This window comes from Equus quagga, chromosome 7 (assembly GCF_021613505.1).
Source record: "Equus quagga isolate Etosha38 chromosome 7, UCLA_HA_Equagga_1.0, whole genome shotgun sequence".
In the NCBI taxonomy this organism is placed as follows: Eukaryota; Metazoa; Chordata; class Mammalia; order Perissodactyla; family Equidae; genus Equus; species Equus quagga.
In genome coordinates, this window is record NC_060273.1 from 21704920 (window position 1) to 21722991 (window position 18072).

The window sequence follows — 18072 nt, forward strand, 5'->3', positions numbered from 1 at the left end:
TGACCACCCCAGTGCGCTAAGAAACTCCAGACCCAGCCCTGTGGACTTCGTCACATTGATTCTGCTCTGTCTGTCCTGCCTGGCTCATCGATCGGTGGAAGTAAAGCCACATCCTCTTGCCTGGTCCGAGAAACACAAATGGGAAAGTGCTTAGTGCCTCAGGGAATGCCCCCACCCCGACCCCACTATCCACCAAGGCAAGGACCAGAGACACCTTGGACTTCCCCATGTCTCACAGTCCACAGCCAACCTATCGCCCTGTCCCTTGCTTCTGCCTCCCAAACATCTGCTCATTCTGCCACCTCTTTCCATTGTCCGTGCCCCGTCTTCGGCCAGTCCACCACCATGGCTCATGTGGATTATTCCAACAGCCTCCTCACTATTCCCACCTCACAGCCTTTGCATGTGCTGCTCCTAAGGCCTGCAGCAGCATGTGCAACTCCCTTGCTTGGCACGGACAGACCAGCAACTCTCAGCCTCCTGTTTACTGTCTCCTAAAGCCGCCCCACCCTCCTGCCCCCATCCATTCCCTCCTTGGGCCTTGGTCTCTTCTTCTTACGAAACCATTCACATATGCAAAAGCTTAAAAGAACTACACATCTACTACTTGTGTACCCTGCTTAACAAGACACTACCCGTATCCCTGAGGTCTTCCTGAACTCCTCCCAATTAGTCCTCCCCCCCGCCCCCACTCACCACTCTCCTGAATCCAGCACTCCTCATTCCTTTGCCTACACCTTGATACCCTTACATATATACATATTCCTGAACAATAGCTACAGTTTTTTCATGTTTTGCAATTTATGTAAATAAAACAACTTTTCTTTCTCTCACTCCACAAGCTGTTGGTGATATTTATCCGTGCTGATAGGTGTTGATGCCCTTCACGCGTTTTTCCCTGCTGGTGAGCATCTGGGCCGGCTAGACGGCAGCTCCCTGCCCCTTCTCCCGATGCGGACTGGCTGTTGTTTCCAGCCATTGCGACGCTGGCCTGAGCCTCTTGCGCCCACTCCCTTAGCCTGTGTGCTAGTTGTCAGGGTTTACATCCGGGAACTTGCTAGGTAAAGGGACGCCATCTTCAGCTTTACTGATGTTGCCAGATTGTTCTCCAAGGTGGTTATACCAACGTGCCTTTTTGGTAAACTGTTCTCTGTCCCTCAGAGACACAAAGGTGCCTCTGCCTCTTTCTATTTCCTCCAAATAATATGACTCAACTCCACCTGTCGATGCCCAGCTTGTCCGATCTCCTCCCCAGACCTGCCTCCCCCACTTCTCCAACTGGGCGTCTTACGAGCTCCCCGGTTTGGGGCAGCCAGTGCTGTGCACAACACCCGGAGTAAGAGACTGGCGGCGGTGACCCTGGAGGTGACAGAGCTAATCCCAGATTTGCCACTTTGGCTGTGTGCCTTTGGGCAAATCACTGCTCCTCTCTGAGCCTGTTTCATCACCTGTGAAATAGGGATGCCCACAGCAACCACAACAGGGGAATGACGGAGACTCAATGACACAAGCACGGACGTGCAGCAGGCACTCCCTAGAGAAGCTGGTGCTATCACCTCTGGAGCCCACAGAGGATGCCAACAACTTTGTGTATCACTCAAGACTACTTTGGCTGTATGTGACAGAAACCCCAGGTCAAGCAGGTTGAAGAAAACTGGTAATTTATTGGCCGGTGTAACTGGGAAGTCTGAAGGGGTGTCCTGGTTAAGGTGTGACTGGATCCGGGAGTTGTGACATCCCCAGGAGACAGGCCTGGTCCGTCTATGGGCCGTTCTCTCCTCCACGCTGGCTTCATCCTCAGGCAGGCTCTCCAAGTGGCGGCACTGGGACTACATTATTCCAGCGTAACAACTGCATGAACAGAAAGAGCTTCTCCTTTCACCACTTCCTGCCTAAGTCGCAGGGCTGGTCCTCACTGACCCAGGTTAGGCCACATGTCCACACCGGGGCCGATCAGTGACCAGAGTATCCACCAGAAGCTGCTACTCCAAGTGTGCTTCTCCGCACAGCAGTAGCAGAAGCACCTGGGAGCTCCTTAGAAACGCAGACTCTGAGGCCACACTCCAGACCTACTGAATCAGAAGCCACGTTTGAGCAGGACCTCAGCTGAGTCAGCCACACATCAAAGTCTGAACCGTGCTGCCCTGCACACTGACTTTTTGAGTTGCTTAGACAATTTCTAAGTTCTGTTTTATTGAGAACCATAAAAGGTAAGAATTAAGAAAGCCCTCTGAGGTCAAGTCCACCCCCTTGTTTTAAAGATGGAGAAGCTGGGGGCCAGCGGGGAGCAGTCTTGCTCTAGACTTTCACTGGGCGCCCAGTGCTACCCGACGCCCCGCTCTCTTCGGCACAGCCATTGTCTGCCATCTCTGTGGGCTGTCTCACGGGGAGATGCATCTGAGACGCAGAAGTGCCGGCCTGGGTCGGACTCGTCTCGTTCAGAAGGTGATGTGTCCCCGCCATCGTTCACACAGTCACTCACGGAGTACCTTGTCAGGACTGGCGGGAGCACATGTATCTGTGGAAGACGGAGACCCACCGACACACACACACACACACACACACACACAGACACTCACACGCGACCCTCAGGCACAGCCCGCCCTCAGCCCGACTCCAACCCACTGGGCCTCCCTGAAGCCAGAAGCACTACAGACCATACCAGCCTTTATTCTATGACCGAGTAGGGCTGGGCCCAGGGGAGTTCATTCTCAGGCTGCGTCAGAAGGTGCAGAGTGTTGGGGGCAAACAGACTGGACCCCAAAGTGACAATAAGTTAGGGGGGAAATTCTCAGGCTGTTATCAGGCTGGAGGCAGGACAGGGTGCCAAGTGGGGCCCCTCAGAGCCACTGCCAGCTGCCCAGCTCAGCTCTCCCAGGCAAGGCTGGTTCCAGGACAGGCACACCTCACACTGAAACACAAGAGGGCAGGGAGAGAGGGAGGGGTTATGGGGTAAGGGTCCCCAGAGTCAAAGAGGACAGGGCTGAGGTAGTGGGCAAGGCTGGGGGAGGAGGGTGGGAGCCCACAGGCCCAGGGCAGGGCTGGGCTGGGCAGGACTCTCACCAGGCCCTCAGTTAAGCTCCTGCAGATTCTCATAATCTGGAGCTCCCTCTTCCTCATCCTCCACGCGCTGGGCTTTCCGGGTGGCTGTGAGAGCAGGGGAAGTTGGTCTCAGCTTATAAACCATCTCCCCCAGGCAGCTCCCCCAGCCTCTGCCCCCACCTCCCCCAGCACACACCAGGCTCAGTCCTCGCCGTGGGCTGCAGCTCCTGGGACACGTTCACATACTCCCGGCTCCCATCTGTGGGGACAGGTCAGAAGGAGAGACGGCCACACTGAAAGGAGCAGGACAACACCCAGGCAGAGGGCGAGGGAGCTGTAGAAGAGGTTGTGGGCACCCCCAGGGGTGGGGCCCAGACACACTGAGAGTGGGGGTGGGGAGTGAGGGTGAGGGAGAGAAGGTGGACCCTCAGAGGGCACCAGGGGGACACCAGCCACTCACCCAGAGACGCATCTGCACTCTCCTCACTCTCAGGAACGTTCACATAATCTTCACCCGACTCCACTACAGGAAAACCATCGGAGACCCCCAGCACCGTTACCCAGAGCCCTCAAGCATGAATTCCCAGGGCCCCTGAGGGCAGACACCCAGAGGCTCCCAACTGTGGACACCAAAGACTTTCAACATAACCAGCCTAAGACTCCCACACACGGACACCTAGAGCCCATCACCAGAGTCGGCCCCCAAGGGATGCAGGGACGGGGCTCCAGACCAGCGATGCCAGCAGCTGGACGAGGGCAAAGGCCATGTACTGGAGACAAGTAGGGCAACTTGACTAGAACTGATTGGAAGGAATGGAATTGTGGGAAAGAGGAGACCAGAAGACAGACCCCAGCCTGCCCCGCAGTTAGGGAGCAGGGACGGGGAGCAGCTCGGAGTGGCGGGGCTGGTGGCACATGTGGAGGGGTAGATGACACTCAGGGTGGGCTGGGTCAGAGGTGCCGCCAGCTCAGCTGGCCCCTCTTCCCGAGCCAGGCCAGCCCTGCCCCCCACTCCTGTCTTACTCCCTTCAGAACACCTATTGTCTTCGACAGTATCGTGCTCGTTTACGTGCTGACTTGTTTCTCCACGAGGCCATGCACGAGGCAGGCTCTGGAGCCAGACTATCCAGGTTCAAATCCAGCGCCAGCACTAACTGTGTAACCTCAGACAAGCTACCTAACTCTCAAGGTCTGTTTTCTTAACTGTAAAATAGGGCGAGTAACAGTCCCCCCCTCCAAGGGCTGTTTTGAGGATTAAAGCAGTGAATACTAAAACAGGGCCTGTCATACAGTATGCGCTGCCATCATACAGATGGGACAACTGAGGCACAGGAAGGGAAGGGACAGGCTCAACAGCACCTGGGCATTGTGACATTTAATAAGTTAGTACATGGAAAACTCTTAGCAAGGCATGGAGCAGGCCCTCAACAAACCCTAGCTCTTTTATCATGACTCCAGCCCATTAGCTGTTGTATCAGAGGCCCCAGTGAATATGACAAATGAATGAGTGAGTGAAGGAACGAACGAACGAAAAGAAGCACTTGGACAAATGATCTGGAGCCCAGGAGAGAGGCGGCAAGTTGGGAATATGGACGGCAAATGAAGCCAGGGTGTAGAAGGCATGGCCCAGAGCGAGGATAGAGGGAGAGGAGAGTAAGAGAGCCCTGATGATCAGCAGACATTGAGGAAGCCTGCTCACAGGCAGGAGGCGACCAAAGCAAAGGGGGAAAAGCAGCTCAAAGGAAACGGAAGCAATGCAGGAGGCAGAGGAAAACTCCCAAAACAACCCAAAAAAGACAACGCATAATCAATACCCTTAGAGATGTACCAGAGGATACTAGCTCCATGAACAGGAGGCTATAAAAAAGGAATAGTCAGAGATCAAGAAAGAGCTTTTCTTTTTTGAGAGAGAAAGTAAAAGAATGGAGTCAAAAGAAGAAGAAAGTCAAGGAAATCTCACCGACAATAAAAGGAAAAGACAAAAAGATAGGAAAGAGAAGAGAAAAAGTAAGAAAATGAGAAGATTGGAGCAGGAAGTCCACTATCTGAAGGACAAGAGTTCTAGAGAGAAGAGAGAACACGGAGGGGTAGCGAGCAGCAAAGAAATAACAGGAGAGAGAGGAGCGGAGGGGCTGCGGCGCGGAGGCGCTGGAGAGTGGCCAGAAACGGCCGACTCACTGGAGAAGGCGCTGTCCCGGAGGCCGGGCTTGTTGGACACGGGAGCTGGTGGGACGATGGTGCTGGCGGTGGTGGTTGGGGCAGGGTCAGGAAGCACAACCCTGTGGGGAGGTCAAGGGGAAGGTGAGCGAGGACCCCCGGCCTTAGCCCCCTCCTCCCGCCTGGCCACTCACAAGTAGCCCTCGTTGTGATAGTCCTCCTCATCCTCGTCGTCCTCCGCGTCCTCACAGACCGGCTCTGGGGGTAACGACACAGGGGTCAGCAAAGCCCAGAGCAGGCCTCGGCCTCCCCCAAGCGAGGGCACCCGGCCCAGACGCACCCTCATTCTCATAGCTCGCCACACTGTTGGCTGCAAAGAGAGAGTGAGGGAGACTGTGTCAGCTCAGGCAGGGCCTAGCCTCTGCGCAGCCCCAGCCCCCAGGCCCCGCTCCATGCTTACCACCATCCGAGCCTTGCCGGGAAGATGGCATGTGGTGGGAGCCCCCGGGGGGCTGCGGGGATCTCCTGGAAGTCAAAGGTTAGAGGTCATGCTGGGGTGGGGCTCTGGGACAACAGGGGTTATAAGAGGGAAAGAGGCCCCAATCCAAGGAGGTGAGGAGTAAAGCGGGGAATCTGGAGAAGAAGGGGCTACTTACGGGATGGGGAGCAGGTCTGGCTGGCTCAGGGGTGGAAATGAGGTAACAGGCGGGTAGGAAGTGGCTGGTGGCCATGGGACGAGTGTTGCTGAGGACACAGGACCAAGTTGAAGGAATGACTCCAGACATCATGCCCCTACCTTCGTTGAGGCCTCAGGGGCAGGCTAACCCCTGAAACCCCCATGCCCTGGACAGGCCTAAGGGCACCCATCTCCCTCCCCATCCCCAGCTCAGGTCAAGGCCATGTGGACACCACAGGGGGAATCTGAACAAAGGCACATGCTCTCTCACACTCCAGGGGACCCTCTCTCCTACCCTCAAGGGAGGGACCCTCCGTGTACTCACGAGGCCGTTTGATCACGATGCTGCTTGGGGTCAAGCTAGCAGGAGAGACACAGCTGGAGAAACGGCCAGGAGAGGCCCAGCCAGCCTCCCAGCCCAGCCCCACACGGGTATTGAGAGAGACGCAGGGTCAATGGGGCGACTCACCTATCAGTGGCAGCACTGTCATATGAGCCTGGGGGAAGAGAGGGCTGGTGAGGCAGGAAAAGGGAATGAAGAGGGTTGAGGGTGATGGCGTCGGGTGCTCTCAGCGTCTCCGTGCGCAGGACAGAATTAGGGAAGGTTAAAGACGGAGTAAGGGGTTGGGGGGGCGGGGTGAGGACCCCTGTCAGTGTGTCCAAACATTGGGTCACCCCACAAGCTCCCACTCACCTGGCAGCTCTCGGCAGCGCACACACAGTGCCATCAGCAACACGGCCAAGAGAGGCAGCAGCAGGGGGCCCAGCACGGAGGGGATCAGGATGGCCGCCTCCATCTGCAGGAGAGAGCTTGGACCAGGCCTGGCTGCTCGCCACAGGCCCCTCAGGGGCAGAACTGGTGCAGGGCGAGGAGTGGGCCGGCAGGGTGCAGGGCCCAGCAGGTACCAGGCTGGAGCTGGGTAGGGGGCAGCTGTGCCCTGCTTGGGGGCCCTGGATCGCCCCCCCTTGCTAGGCTGACTGGGGGTCAGGACTGGCTCTGGAAGACCCTTGATCCCAGGGCAGTCAAGCCAAGGCCTGGGCTGGAGTCTGGGGCACCAGCCACCCTGCGTGGACCCTGCACCCCAGCCCTACCTGCCCCTCTGTTCGACACCCGGCTCTCCTCCGCACCCGCCTGCAGCAGGAAGCTGTGGTGAGCGCCGGGTGAGGGCAGGAAATCATCCGGCTCCTCAGCCGGCTTCACCCGCCCCCTTCCCACCCCCACCTAGCCAGTGGGGAGGGGGAGGAAGAGGCCCAAGGAGCCGCCCCCAGGCCCTCAAGAAGGGTCTACTGGCCTCCAGGACAAGTGGCAACTCATACCAGCAGGAGGAGGGGAGACTGGCAGGCCAGCAGCCGGAGCCTCCACAGCCACGGCCCAAGGAGGCAGCAGGGAGGGAGGCTCTGCCACTGGGAATCCAGAGAGGCACAGAGCACTGGCCACCCCCACCCCTCCTTTGGCCGACCTGCCAAGACGGGCAGGCTCTGGGGGAAACGTGAGCATGACTCATGGTCACACCAAGCCAGCTCACTCCACCCTCTCATTCACGCAGCCCCGAAGGGCCAGGATTTGCCCAAGGCCCCACAGGAGTGACCCAACAGCCCCCGGGAGCCCTTGGACCCTGGGGCCAGAGATGGGCATCCCCTGCAGGCCAGACGTCAGAAGTCACTAGCACCCAGAGAGACTCAACAGGCACTTGGGGTCTGGCTACAAATTTTATTTAGTTACAAATAGCACCGAACCCCTGGGGCTGCTCCAGTGGAGGGGGACCACCCTCCCAGACCCCCACCACCCCTCACTTGGCTACCCGTGTAGTGTGTGGGAGCTGGAACACGGCCCAAGGCTCCTCCCAGAAGCTGGGCCAGGCTGAGGGTTTGGGCCTGGCACCTCATGGGGTAGGTGTGCAGGTGGGTGAGTGACAGCCCCTCAGATGAGCACACTGGACACAGGGACCCGGGTGGAGCGGCCTCGCTGGGGCACCACGATACGGTCATCTGCGGGCCCTGCCTCACGTAGCAGACCTGCCAGGAAGGGGTCAGAGCCAGGGCTGGATGCACAGATAGACTCAAAGCCAGGGAGGAGACCGAGAGGCAGTGGGCACTGGACAAGGCAGCAGAGCCACCAGGGCTGTGGACACACGGGCGTCAGCTTGTTGGACAGGCAGACGTGAAGCTGGATGAGGGGAGGGCTATGGACTGAGGGATGACACACACACAGGACTGGACAGACAGATGGATGGACAAGCAGGGCAAGGAGCTGTGGATAGACAGAGGGAAGGCCCAACTGACCCTGCACATGCAAGTGGGCTCGCTGACGGTCACCCTCAATGAAGATGGCAGTGCCCAGGAAGGCTGCACCACCCAGCGCCCCGACGAAGGCGCACAGCATGAGCGAGAACTGCAGGGCCCGGAACTCGGACAAGAAGGAGGGTGGCCAGCGCCGGCGGAGGCGGTCGGAGATCTGCCAGAGACAGGAGAGGAAAGCCAGGAGACAGAGTCAGCGGCGTGGGGAGAGTCCCCGAACTCCAGAAGAACACAGACTGGAGCCAGGAAGGGCAGGAGGGCTGGACTGCCAGGTGAGCTCCGTGGCCTCACTGTGGGACTCTGCCAAGACAAAATCCTTCCTGTCCAGTTAAGGATCCAAGGTGAAGGGGGACTGGCACAGAGGGCGCAGACGCCTAACTGGGGTCTTCCAACGTGGCCCAAGCTCAGGCCGGTGGCTACCAGCTGGTGCTGGGAACACAGGGTCCCCTGATCCCCACCCCAGGCCAAGCCAAGGGGCAGTACTCACCAGGCCAATGAGGTAGGGGCTCCCAGCATCACCCAGCAGGTGGGACAGCACAATCTGGAAGGCCTCGGCGGTAGAACGTCGTGTGGGGATCACCACGTACTGGGGGGAGGAGGGGCAGGAGGCAGAGGCTGAGGACAGGGCGAAGGCTCAGCCTGGGCTGAGGTCAGAGGTGAACCCCAGCTCAGACGTGTGACTGGGGTGCAGGGCAGGCCAAGACTACAAGCCCATCGGGGGCTGGACTCTGAAGTCAGTCCGGGGCTGGTTTTGAAAATGAAATAAAGGCCACAATTCAAGGGAAGTGAGACCTCCTGCCCCCACTCCCTGTTCTCATCAGCCTCTGGGCTAACCCTGGAGTGGCCCAGCTACTCACCAGCAGAATGTCAGCCACAATGGCCCAGTTCATGGACAGCAGTGTCTCTCCAACAAAGATGAAAATCTGGGGGATGGGGGAGTCTTCATCACAAGAAGACCAAACACATGGACGGTTTACCATGTACCAGGCTCATCTGTTAACTCATTTAATCCTCACAACACCTCTATGAGACAGATACTACTATTATTCCCATTTTACAGATGATGAAACCGAGCACAGAGAGGTTAAGTGACTTGCCCAATGCACACAGCTAGGAAGGGCCAGAGCTGAGATGCAAAACCAGGCATTCCTGCTCCAGAGTCAGCTCTGAACCACTATGCTGGTTGACCCCAGTCCTGCCCCAGTGCCCTGTTCCTCCATCTTGGATCCACGACACCCCCCTTGATACCTGCTGGCTACTCACATAGGTGGCCACGATGCTACCACGGGCACAGGCAAGAGAGAGGAAGAGGAAGGGTGCGGAGCCCAGGAGGCCAGCAGCACAGACGAGTGGGTCAGCCCGGGGGTTGGAGCGGCGGAGGCGGCGGCTGACCTCCACACCCAGGCCCACACCCAGGACCCCAGTCAGGCAGGTGACGAGCCCGAAGATGAGGCTGGGGGGAGGGGTGTGGATGGGGGTTGGACCCTCTGCCTGCAAAGCCCCCTAGCCTCACCCCCACAGCCTGGAGAGGAAGCTGGTGCATCCCAGCCCCCCTCACAACCCAGGTCCATCTAGGCACAGACCCCATGGTTCACAGAGCTCCCAGATGAAGGCATCACCCTATCACCTGCTTCCCAGACCAGGAAACGGAGACTCGGGGAGAGGAAGCAGCTTCTGGAGCTGGGGTTCAAACTCTCCCCGCCTGAGCCTGAGCTGCAGACTCTCTCCACTCCATCCCCTGCCACCTGCAGGCCACCCAGCCCAACCTCAATCTGGGTACCTGTCAGAGGAAGAGCAGGAGTCTCCAGGAAGGCAGGGTGGGGTCTCCCCCAAGACCACACGGGAACGCAGCAAGAACGCAGGAGCCCAGAGAGCCAGGGAGCCCGTGACAAAGGCCACAGCAGTGAAGCCCAGGGAAGACAGGATGAAACTAGGGCTGCACACAGGTGGGAGGGAGGAGTCAGACTCCACTGAGGTGTCAGGGTAGGAGATCTCTGTTCACCCTTCCTGGCTTATTTTAATAGGGTCAGGGCCCTGGCTGTGGAGGCTGTCCTGGCTCCCAGGATCTGGGCCTGTAATTCAAGCTGCTGCCACAAGGAGGCAGTGGTGACTGAATTCCGGGCTGAGGGGTAGGGCCAGCTGACAAAAAAGTAAATGAAGACCACACCCATGTAAATCTCAAACTAGATGTCAGGCTTCCCCTGGGGGCCCCAGATGTTGGGCCAGGATGGAACTAAACTCACTTTCTTGCCAGAGCCCTCAGATCCGCCCACCACGAGGTGGGGTTTAAGGGTGGTGAGTCCAAGTGGCGCTCCACAGCCCCTCTTGGCGGCTCCCGTACTACCAGGAACAGCAGCAGAACAGCCACCACTCCTAGACCTGGTGTCACCTAGGGGAAGAGTGGGCTTCAGGACACGCACAGGCAGGGACACACTCAACCCTGGGGCTGGGAGAAAGTGAGGGGGTGGTAAGGCAACTCAGGCCCCAAGACCTCAAACACCTGGGTAAGTGTCTGCTCAAGGAAGCTGAACCTGCGACTGGGGAGAGAGGCAAATGCCACTAGGGGCCCATGTCTGCAAGCCTAGCTGCTCCCTCTTTGCTAACAGTACTCTAATCTTCTTTGGGGAAACCACTCCCCCTTTTTTCAATCCACCTAGCGCAAACAGGGCAGGGCTTGGCCAAGAACAGTAGTGTTAACCTCCCAGCCTCCATGATTGATTCAGTGGCAGGCATGTGACCCATGTTCATTTAATCAGACGCCATCCAGACTATTGCCCAAGTATTCAGGGTGCCAGTGTTTCTAAATGGGAAGATAAACACGTGGAGCTTTCCTTTGCTTGAGAATGAAGTTAACACAGAAGAGAGTAGAGCTGAGAAAAGGATGATCCTGTGAAGTGTGGGAGTCCTGGATCCAGCTTTACCTGAAGCCCATCCTGGGACTTTCCATTATGAGAGCCAAGACAGTCCCATTTTGGGGCTTACAGTTTTACAATGGGCTTCTGTCACCTGCAACCAAGAGTTGTGGCTTGGTTGCATTTGACATGGCTTCATGGTGAAGGCATCCAGGCTTCCTGAAGGCTTGAAAGAGTGAGTGCTGCCTCAAAAGGGGAATGTCTGAAGGTAGGAGAGGGGCATCAGTGATAATGCTGCTGACCCTCCACAGGCCGTGACTGGACTCACCCTCAGAGCCCAGTGCCAGTCACCAGCCACATCCTTCACTTTGGAACCTGCAATATAACCCAGCCCACTGGGGGAAGGGGGTGGGAGAGGAGAGGAGACAGCTGGTCAGCCGTGTCCCCCACGCCAGGCCCTTCTGCCTCCCTACCAGGCCCCAGGTCCACTCACCTGCCCACTGGGATGGCGAAGTAGAAGACGCTGAGCATCCGACTCCGCTGGTCCGCCACGAAGAGGTCAGCGATGAGAGTGGGTGCGATGGTGGAGTAACTGGCCTCCCCGACCCCCACTAGGCCCCGGGTCAGGAGAAGCAGCCAGAATCGCTGAGGAAGGAGACATGGGGGAGGTGGCACCCCACCCTGCAGCCAGCCTCCCAGCCTACCTCACCAGCCGGCTCTGGAGAGGCAGCAGGGACGGCGGGAGAGAACTGGGTTTTAGAATCAGACAGACCTGAGCTTGAATCCTGGCTCCACTACTTACTAGCTGTGACTTTGGGAAAGCAACTTAACCTCTCTGAGCCTCAGTTTCCTCATCTGCAAAAGGTGGATAATAACAACTTGTTCACATAACTATTGTGAGGATGGGACAAGAAAAAGTACCCAGTAGGAACAAAAATAAATCTTAACTTCTATCTTGCCCACCCCACCCAAGATACCCCAAGGGGGCATGATGATCTTAGGTAGGGGGGTTATTTGTCTAACAGACACTTGAAGCTAAAACAGGGTACCATCACCCACAGAGAGTACGCAGTACCTGGGAATGGGCTGAGGACAGAGTCCTGGGGCAGAGAGTGAGAACAGACAAAGGAGATTTCAAAGGAGCAAAGAAGCAACAACCCGGAGGCAGGAGGAAAACCAGAAGAGTGGCATCACAGATGTTAGAAGAGGGTTTCCGGAAGAAAGAAGTGGGTCAATAGAGCCAGAGCCTCCCAGGAGATATAGCGCGAGCAGGACTACAAAGTAGGAGCTACACTTAGCAACCAAGAGGTCATTGTTGACTTTGGCAATGGAGTGGTGGCGGCAGGTCAGCCAGCAGCGCTCAAGGTGGGAGCAGGAGAAGAGGAAGTGCAGGCAGAGTGAGAGCCTCTCTCTGGGTGCCCTCACCCAGACCGGAGCTAGGTTAAGGGGGCCTTTCGGGAAGTCTGACTAGGAAGGAGGGGAGGGAAGGAGGGCAATCCAGGTAATGTCTTCTCCATGGTAGAGAAATGTGAGTGTTTAGGTGTAGAGTGGAAAGAGTCAATGGTCAGGGAGAGAGGGGATGATGGACAGAAGAAGGTTCTGGAAGAAAAGGGGAGAGGACGGGGTGGGCGGATTAACTCAGGCAAGCAGCAGGTATAAGATGGCATAGACCAAGGCAACTGAAGAAGTTCCCCAGGCCCAGTCTGAAAGGATTCCCAGGAGCAGCAGCAAAGATTGACGGGGGAGGGAGGAGGGACAGGAAGAAGGAACCAGCACGGGGCCTACCTCTCTGGGGATGAAGGACGACCCCAGTGTCACCAGGGACCAGAAGGCAATGCCCCCGCACATGAGGTACTTCCGATTGTACCTGTCACCCAGGTAGCCAAACACAGGCGCCAACACCATGTAACTGGAGATGAACACTGGGGGGAAGCAGAGAGTCACGGCCCAGCCCAGCACACCTACCCTCCAACCCCCACTCCAGCGTAGGGAGGGAGAGCGGGGGCAGCAATAACCACAGAAGAACGATCCCCAGCCTTCTCCTCACCAAGAGCTCATACCCGCCGCATATCCCAACCCTGAAACCGCCAGAGCTCCCAGCCCCATCTTCCATGTTGTTCAGACCTTCCACTGTAGAATGGATGGCCCAGCTGACTTGTCACTTTCTCCTATCGAGCCGAGAACAAAATCCAAACTCCACACCAGGGAGTTCGGTCATCTAGTCCCTCCCTACCTCTCCAACCTCCTGTTCAACCACTTTCCCTTCTCCGTACCCCAACGGCCCAAGTGCCAACCTCAATACCATCTTAGGGTTTTTACAGCTGCTGTCCTCTCCATCTGGAACATTCTATCCTCTACCCTGAACTTCACAGAGCTTAGCTCCTTGAGGTTCCAGCTCAGACACCTTCCCAACCACCACACATCCAGTCCCTCTCTTTTCTTTTTTTTTACTCTTTTCTTTTACATAACCACTTATTCTTATAGAAAATCATCTCATCATTAGTTTAGGTTTTTATGAACTGTTCCCCTCATGCACAGAATGTTGACTTCATGAAGACAAGGACCTTGCCTGTATTGGCCATGACTGCGTTTCCATCACTAACACATGGCCTAGCACAAAACAGGTGCTCAATAAACACGTGTGGAATGAAAAAATGAGTAAGGCTGTTGAGAAAAACTCGCTTCTTCTCTAAGTAACTCTTTAGAGCTTTGCAGACCTTGACTTATGATCTCATTCTCATTTCTCCAAAAACTTTGCCTTAAATACGTCCAGCTCCTTATTGGCCTGGAGTGGAGTAAAGAATACTGCAAGATCTGGTTTCAAATTCCTGTTCTGATTCTAACTTGTTGTGTGACGCTGGGCAAGTCTTAACTCATCTCCAAGCCTCAGTTTCCTTATAAAAATGTAGATGATATTATCTGCTTCCTCTATAAAATAAGAATAATAACACCTATTTCTTGACTGATGGAAGGATTAGAAGACAATGGGCATAAAAGGTCTTGGGCAAGTTCTGTAGACGTTATCGCCACCTCCTCTGGGGCCTGGCACAGTGCAGGTGCTCAGAAACATTCAAGAAATGAGGGAAGAAGGGAGGAAGGAAAAGAGGATTTGGTCCTGGCTTTGCTTCTCCCACAAATCCCAAAGTCCTGAACAAGTAAAGCTCATCTCTCCCAATTCCAGACGCCCTCTCTCGCCATCATTTATGGGGTGCCTACCATGTCCCCAACACTGCACTGTGAACTTCACAGGCATTATCGCATTTAATCCTCACATCAGCCCCATGAGGTCATCAGGGTTATTACCAGTTCCATCTCACCCACAAGGAAACTGAGGCTTATAGAGGCTGAGGGTCTTGCCTACCATCACACTGTAAGTGGAAAGCTGAGATTGCAACCCAGGTCTGTTTTAACTATTACTCGAAACTAACTCCTCTTTAAATGTGGTGTCCCACCTAAACAGAACAGCCCCAGAGCCATCTCCTCCCCTAGCTCTGGCCACTGTACCTCCACTAAGAGGCCCCAGGCAGCCAGCATGGGGCCCCAACTAGGGTAGAAAAGGCAGAAGAGCCGCTGTGTGCCCAGGCAGAGTCTGCACTCACCGGTCTGGATGAGGCCCGAGCTACTGTCTCCAATGTTGAAGAACTGCTCGATGTCTGGAAGGACGCCTGGGAAACAGACTCAGGATGGGCTCCGCCAGGTAGCCTCACCTTCAGGACCCCGCTCCCTCCCCTCGTCTAACCTCCTCCCAGAAGTCGGTACCAGCCACGGTGAAGCGGTCCATGTAATTGAGGAGGTTGATGTAGCACAGCACGGCCACTATGAGAGCCGAGCGGCCCGAAGACAAGCCCGTGATGCGCTGCAGCCCCTCCCGGTCCGGGACCTCGGGATCCTCGGACTTCGGGTTCCCCGGGGCCCCCGGTAACCCAGGGGTGCCGGGAACCAGCCCGTCGTCCGTGTCATCCGCCTGGCTGAGGAAGGGCGCGGTGTCGGACCCGGACATGGTCCTGGGGGGCCGCGCCCACCCGCGCTCCGGTCCCACCGACGATTCCACCTGCGAGGGGAGGAGACTGCAGAAAGGAGGATGGGGGGAACCCAGACGAGGTGCGCCCAGAGACCGACAGGAGCTGCCCCGAAGCACAGAGCACGGCTAGGATGGAAGCCGGGCCCGGTCATTCCTCCCCGTCCCGGCAGACACAGCGCGCGGAGGGGACGGGAGCGGGCCGAGGAGGGCGTCCCCCCCACCCCCGCCCAGGTGGAAGCCATCCCTCACCCCGGGTAGAAGCCCCCTACACTCGCTGTCACTCAGCCCCGGCACTGCATCGCGGCCGCCGCCATCTTGCCCTAGAGCCGGTCATGTGACGCCGGAGCGCGGTGCAGACCGCCCCGGTGCGCGCCCGCGACCGTGACCGCCGCCGACTACGGAAGCCGCCGCGGGCTCGCTGGTCGCCACGGTAACCGGGAGCGGTCCCAGGCCCGGCGTCCCGCCGAGCCCGCCAGCCTAGAGGCTGCCCCGCTGCGTGGTGAGGTCGTTCCGCCCACTGATCCTCGGCTTCCTCATCTGCAACCCCCACTTGGCAGACTTCTGACCAAGCGAGGTCAGACGAGGTAAAGGATTCTTGAAAAGTTCTGGAAATGGTAAATGTCTCCGGAAATGCCAGCGAACGGCTCTCGCTATCGGTGATGATTCTCTCTTCCTCGGTGCCTGGTTTGGGCTCCGTACATGCCCAGTGAGTGTTGAGTGAATGGATGTCGAGCAGCGGCCCCCAGCCCCGCCTCTCGCACCGCCGGGTCCCTGTGGCTCGGATTCCCTGTAAAGCCCTGGGCTTTCCCCGTGGACGGTGAAGGAAGCGTCCCCCGACGCCACCCGCCCATCCGGAGCAGGTTTCCTCACCTCCACCGGGGCCGAGGCCCGTGCGCCCTCTGGTGGTCTCATTTGGGGCAGGCAGGGGCTCGAGGCCTAGGGAGACTCCTCGCTGCACGGCTGGAGGCAGAGAAAGACCACGGAGCCCGGGCTCGGAAGGACAGCTGGGGTCGTTCTTCACTGCCTGCCCGAGTCTCCAAGCTGCAGCTAACACACGCACACACTAAGTAAAATTAGTCTAGTCCTACGCAAATGCAGCTTAAAGACCCCTCTTCCAACCGGACCTCTAGGCCCCTCTACTGAAATTCTTGAGTTTCATGGGGAGAGCATGGGGTCCCCAAGACACCTTATCAGAAACTATTTTGAGTCATGAATACCCCTCTTAGCGTTGCCCCAGGAGATACTTCATGTTTCTCAACCTTAAGTCTGGTCTCCCCAAGGGTTTTAGGGAAAGAGATGGAGACAAACTTCAGATTGTAGTCACTGAATTTCCTGAAAAAAAAATCAGGGGCCAGCCCAGTGGCACGGTGGTTAAGTTCGCACATCCGTTTCAGCAGCAGGGGGTTCGCAAGTTCAGCTCCCGGCTGCAGACCTACGCACTGCTTGTTGAACCATGCTGTGGCAGGCGTCCCACATATAAAGTAGAGGAAGATGGGCATGGATGTTAGCTCAGGGCCAGTCTTCCTCAGCAAAAAAGAGGAGGATTGGCAGCAGATGTTAGCTCAGGGCTAATCTTCCTCAAAAAAAAAAAGTATATATATATATGTATATATTGAGCATCTACTATGTGCCTGGCATTGCACCAGGTGTCAGGCAAAAACAGATTTCGTCCCTGCACTTATGGAGCTTATCTGGAGGAGACATATCCATACATACATAAACTGCACCTGTGAAATGAAAAGGCAAGCCACAGATGGGAAGAAAATATGTGCAAAGCATGTATCTGACAAAGGACTTATATCCAGATGTATAAAGAACTCTTAAAATGCAATAAACAGTGGAATCTAAAAAACAAACTCATAGGAAAAAAAGTCAGACTTGTGGTTACCAGAGGCAGAGGCAGGAGGAGGGGGAATCGGAGGAAGGCGGTCAGAAGGTACAAACTTCCAGTTATACGATAAATAAGTACTAGGGATGTAACGTACAACCTGATGACTGCAGGGAACGCTGCTGTGCGGTATATAGGAGAGTTGTGGAAAGTAAATCCTAAGAGTGCCCATCACAAGGACATTTTTTTCCTTTATTCTTTCTTTTGTATCTATAAGAGAAGATGGATGTTAGCTGAACCTATTGTGGTAATTGTTTCAGAATATATGTAAATCAAACCATCACGCTGTATGCCTTAAACTTACGCAGAGATGTATGTCGATTATTTGTGAATCAAACTGGAAAAAAATTTGTCCAAGTCAAAAGAAAAACTCAAAAAGACAAAAACAGTTTTTTACATGGGCAAAAGATTTAAACAGACATTTCACAAAAGAAGATATATGAATGGTCAACAAGTATATGACACCATTGGTCTTTATGGAAAATAGAAATTAAAACCACAATAAGATACTACTAGAGTAGCTAAAAAAAAAAAAAAAAAAGCCATGATAATACCAAGTACTGGAAACGATATGGAGCAACTAGAACCTTCATGCCATGCTTGTGGGAATGTAAATAGTGCAGCTACTTGGGAAAATAGTTTGGCAGTTTATTTAAAAATTAAACATATACTTCCCATATAGCCCAGCAACTCCACTCCTAGGTATCTATCAACGAAAAATGAAAACACCTCCAAACAAAAACCTGTATGTAGGGGCCAGCCCCGTGGTACAGTGGTTACGTGCACTCGTTCCGCTTCGGCAGCCCGGGGTTTGTCGGTTCGGATCCCGGGTGCGGACATGGTACCACTTGGCACACCATGCTGTGGTAGGCGTCCCACATATAAAGTGGAGGAAGATGGGCATGGATGTTAGCTCAGGGCCAGTCTCCCTCAGCAAAAAGAGGAGGATTGGCGGCAGATGTTAGCTCAGGGCTAATCTCAAAAAAACAAAAAAACCCCACCTGTATGTAAATGTTCATAGAAACATTATTCATAATAGGCAAAAAATGAAAAAAACCCACATGTCCGTCAACAGGTGAGTTGTATGTACAATGGAATACTACTCAGTGATACACACAACATGGATAAATCTCAAAAA

The 18072-nt window shown here is 55.6% G+C and overlaps 2 protein-coding genes across 7 annotated transcripts; both read right to left on the reverse strand.

Annotated features, from left to right (window-relative positions):
- Window positions 1–1644: 1644 nt before the first annotated feature.
- On the reverse strand, window positions 1645–6672 carry LAT (linker for activation of T cells). 3 transcript variants are annotated; one of them, XM_046666736.1, is made up of 12 exons: window positions 6570–6672; window positions 6345–6372; window positions 6201–6235; window positions 5856–5943; window positions 5660–5724; window positions 5540–5569; window positions 5394–5457; window positions 5221–5321; window positions 3503–3565; window positions 3239–3301; window positions 3064–3147; window positions 1645–2911 (listed from the first exon to the last, which is right to left on the reverse strand). In XM_046666736.1, exons 1-11 carry the CDS (start codon window positions 6670–6672, stop codon window positions 3071–3073), a joined length of 717 nt encoding a protein of 238 aa, XP_046522692.1. In that variant the 3' UTR covers window positions 1645–2911; window positions 3064–3070. The 3 variants fall into 3 exon arrangements, 2 of the variants coding, with proteins under 2 accessions (XP_046522692.1, XP_046522693.1); XM_046666737.1 differs by lacking the exon at window positions 3503–3565; XR_006889382.1 differs by lacking the exon at window positions 1645–2911 and having other exon boundaries at window positions 3239–3565.
- Window positions 6673–7572: 900 nt separating this feature from the next.
- On the reverse strand, window positions 7573–15864 carry SPNS1 (SPNS lysolipid transporter 1, lysophospholipid). 4 transcript variants are annotated; one of them, XM_046666733.1, is made up of 13 exons: window positions 15316–15864; window positions 14785–15076; window positions 14625–14690; window positions 12811–12947; window positions 11519–11670; window positions 11354–11420; window positions 10417–10562; window positions 9954–10109; window positions 9437–9626; window positions 9031–9096; window positions 8661–8759; window positions 8159–8330; window positions 7573–7891 (listed from the first exon to the last, which is right to left on the reverse strand). In XM_046666733.1, exons 2-13 carry the CDS (start codon window positions 15023–15025, stop codon window positions 7797–7799), a joined length of 1587 nt encoding a protein of 528 aa, XP_046522689.1. In that variant the 5' UTR covers window positions 15026–15076; window positions 15316–15864; the 3' UTR covers window positions 7573–7796. The 4 variants fall into 4 exon arrangements, with proteins under 4 accessions (XP_046522689.1, XP_046522690.1, XP_046522688.1 ...); XM_046666734.1 differs by having other exon boundaries at window positions 14785–15092; XM_046666732.1 differs by having other exon boundaries at window positions 15296–15864.
- Window positions 15865–18072: the final 2208 nt, after the last annotated feature.

Coding starts and splice junctions, on each gene's coding strand:
- LAT (XM_046666736.1), bottom strand. CDS start 6,672: ATGGAGGCGGCCATCCTGATCCCCTCCGTGCTGGGCCCCCTGCTGCTG. Junction 6,373..6,569: donor GCGCTGCCGAGAGCTGCCAG/GTGAGTGGGAGC, acceptor CTCTTCCCCCAG/GCTCATATGACAGTGCTGCC. Junction 5,458..5,539: donor GGCGAGCTATGAGAATGAGG/GTGCGTCTGGGC, acceptor CGTTACCCCCAG/AGCCGGTCTGTGAGGACGCG.
- SPNS1 (XM_046666733.1), bottom strand. CDS start 15,025: ATGTCCGGGTCCGACACCGCGCCCTTCCTCAGCCAGGCGGATGACACG. Junction 8,760..9,030: donor TTGTGGCTGACATTCTGCTG/GTGAGTAGCTGG, acceptor TCCTCCCCCCAG/TACGTGGTGATCCCCACACG. Junction 8,331..8,660: donor GCCCCTACCTCATTGGCCTG/GTGAGTACTGCC, acceptor TGTCTCTGGCAG/ATCTCCGACCGCCTCCGCCG.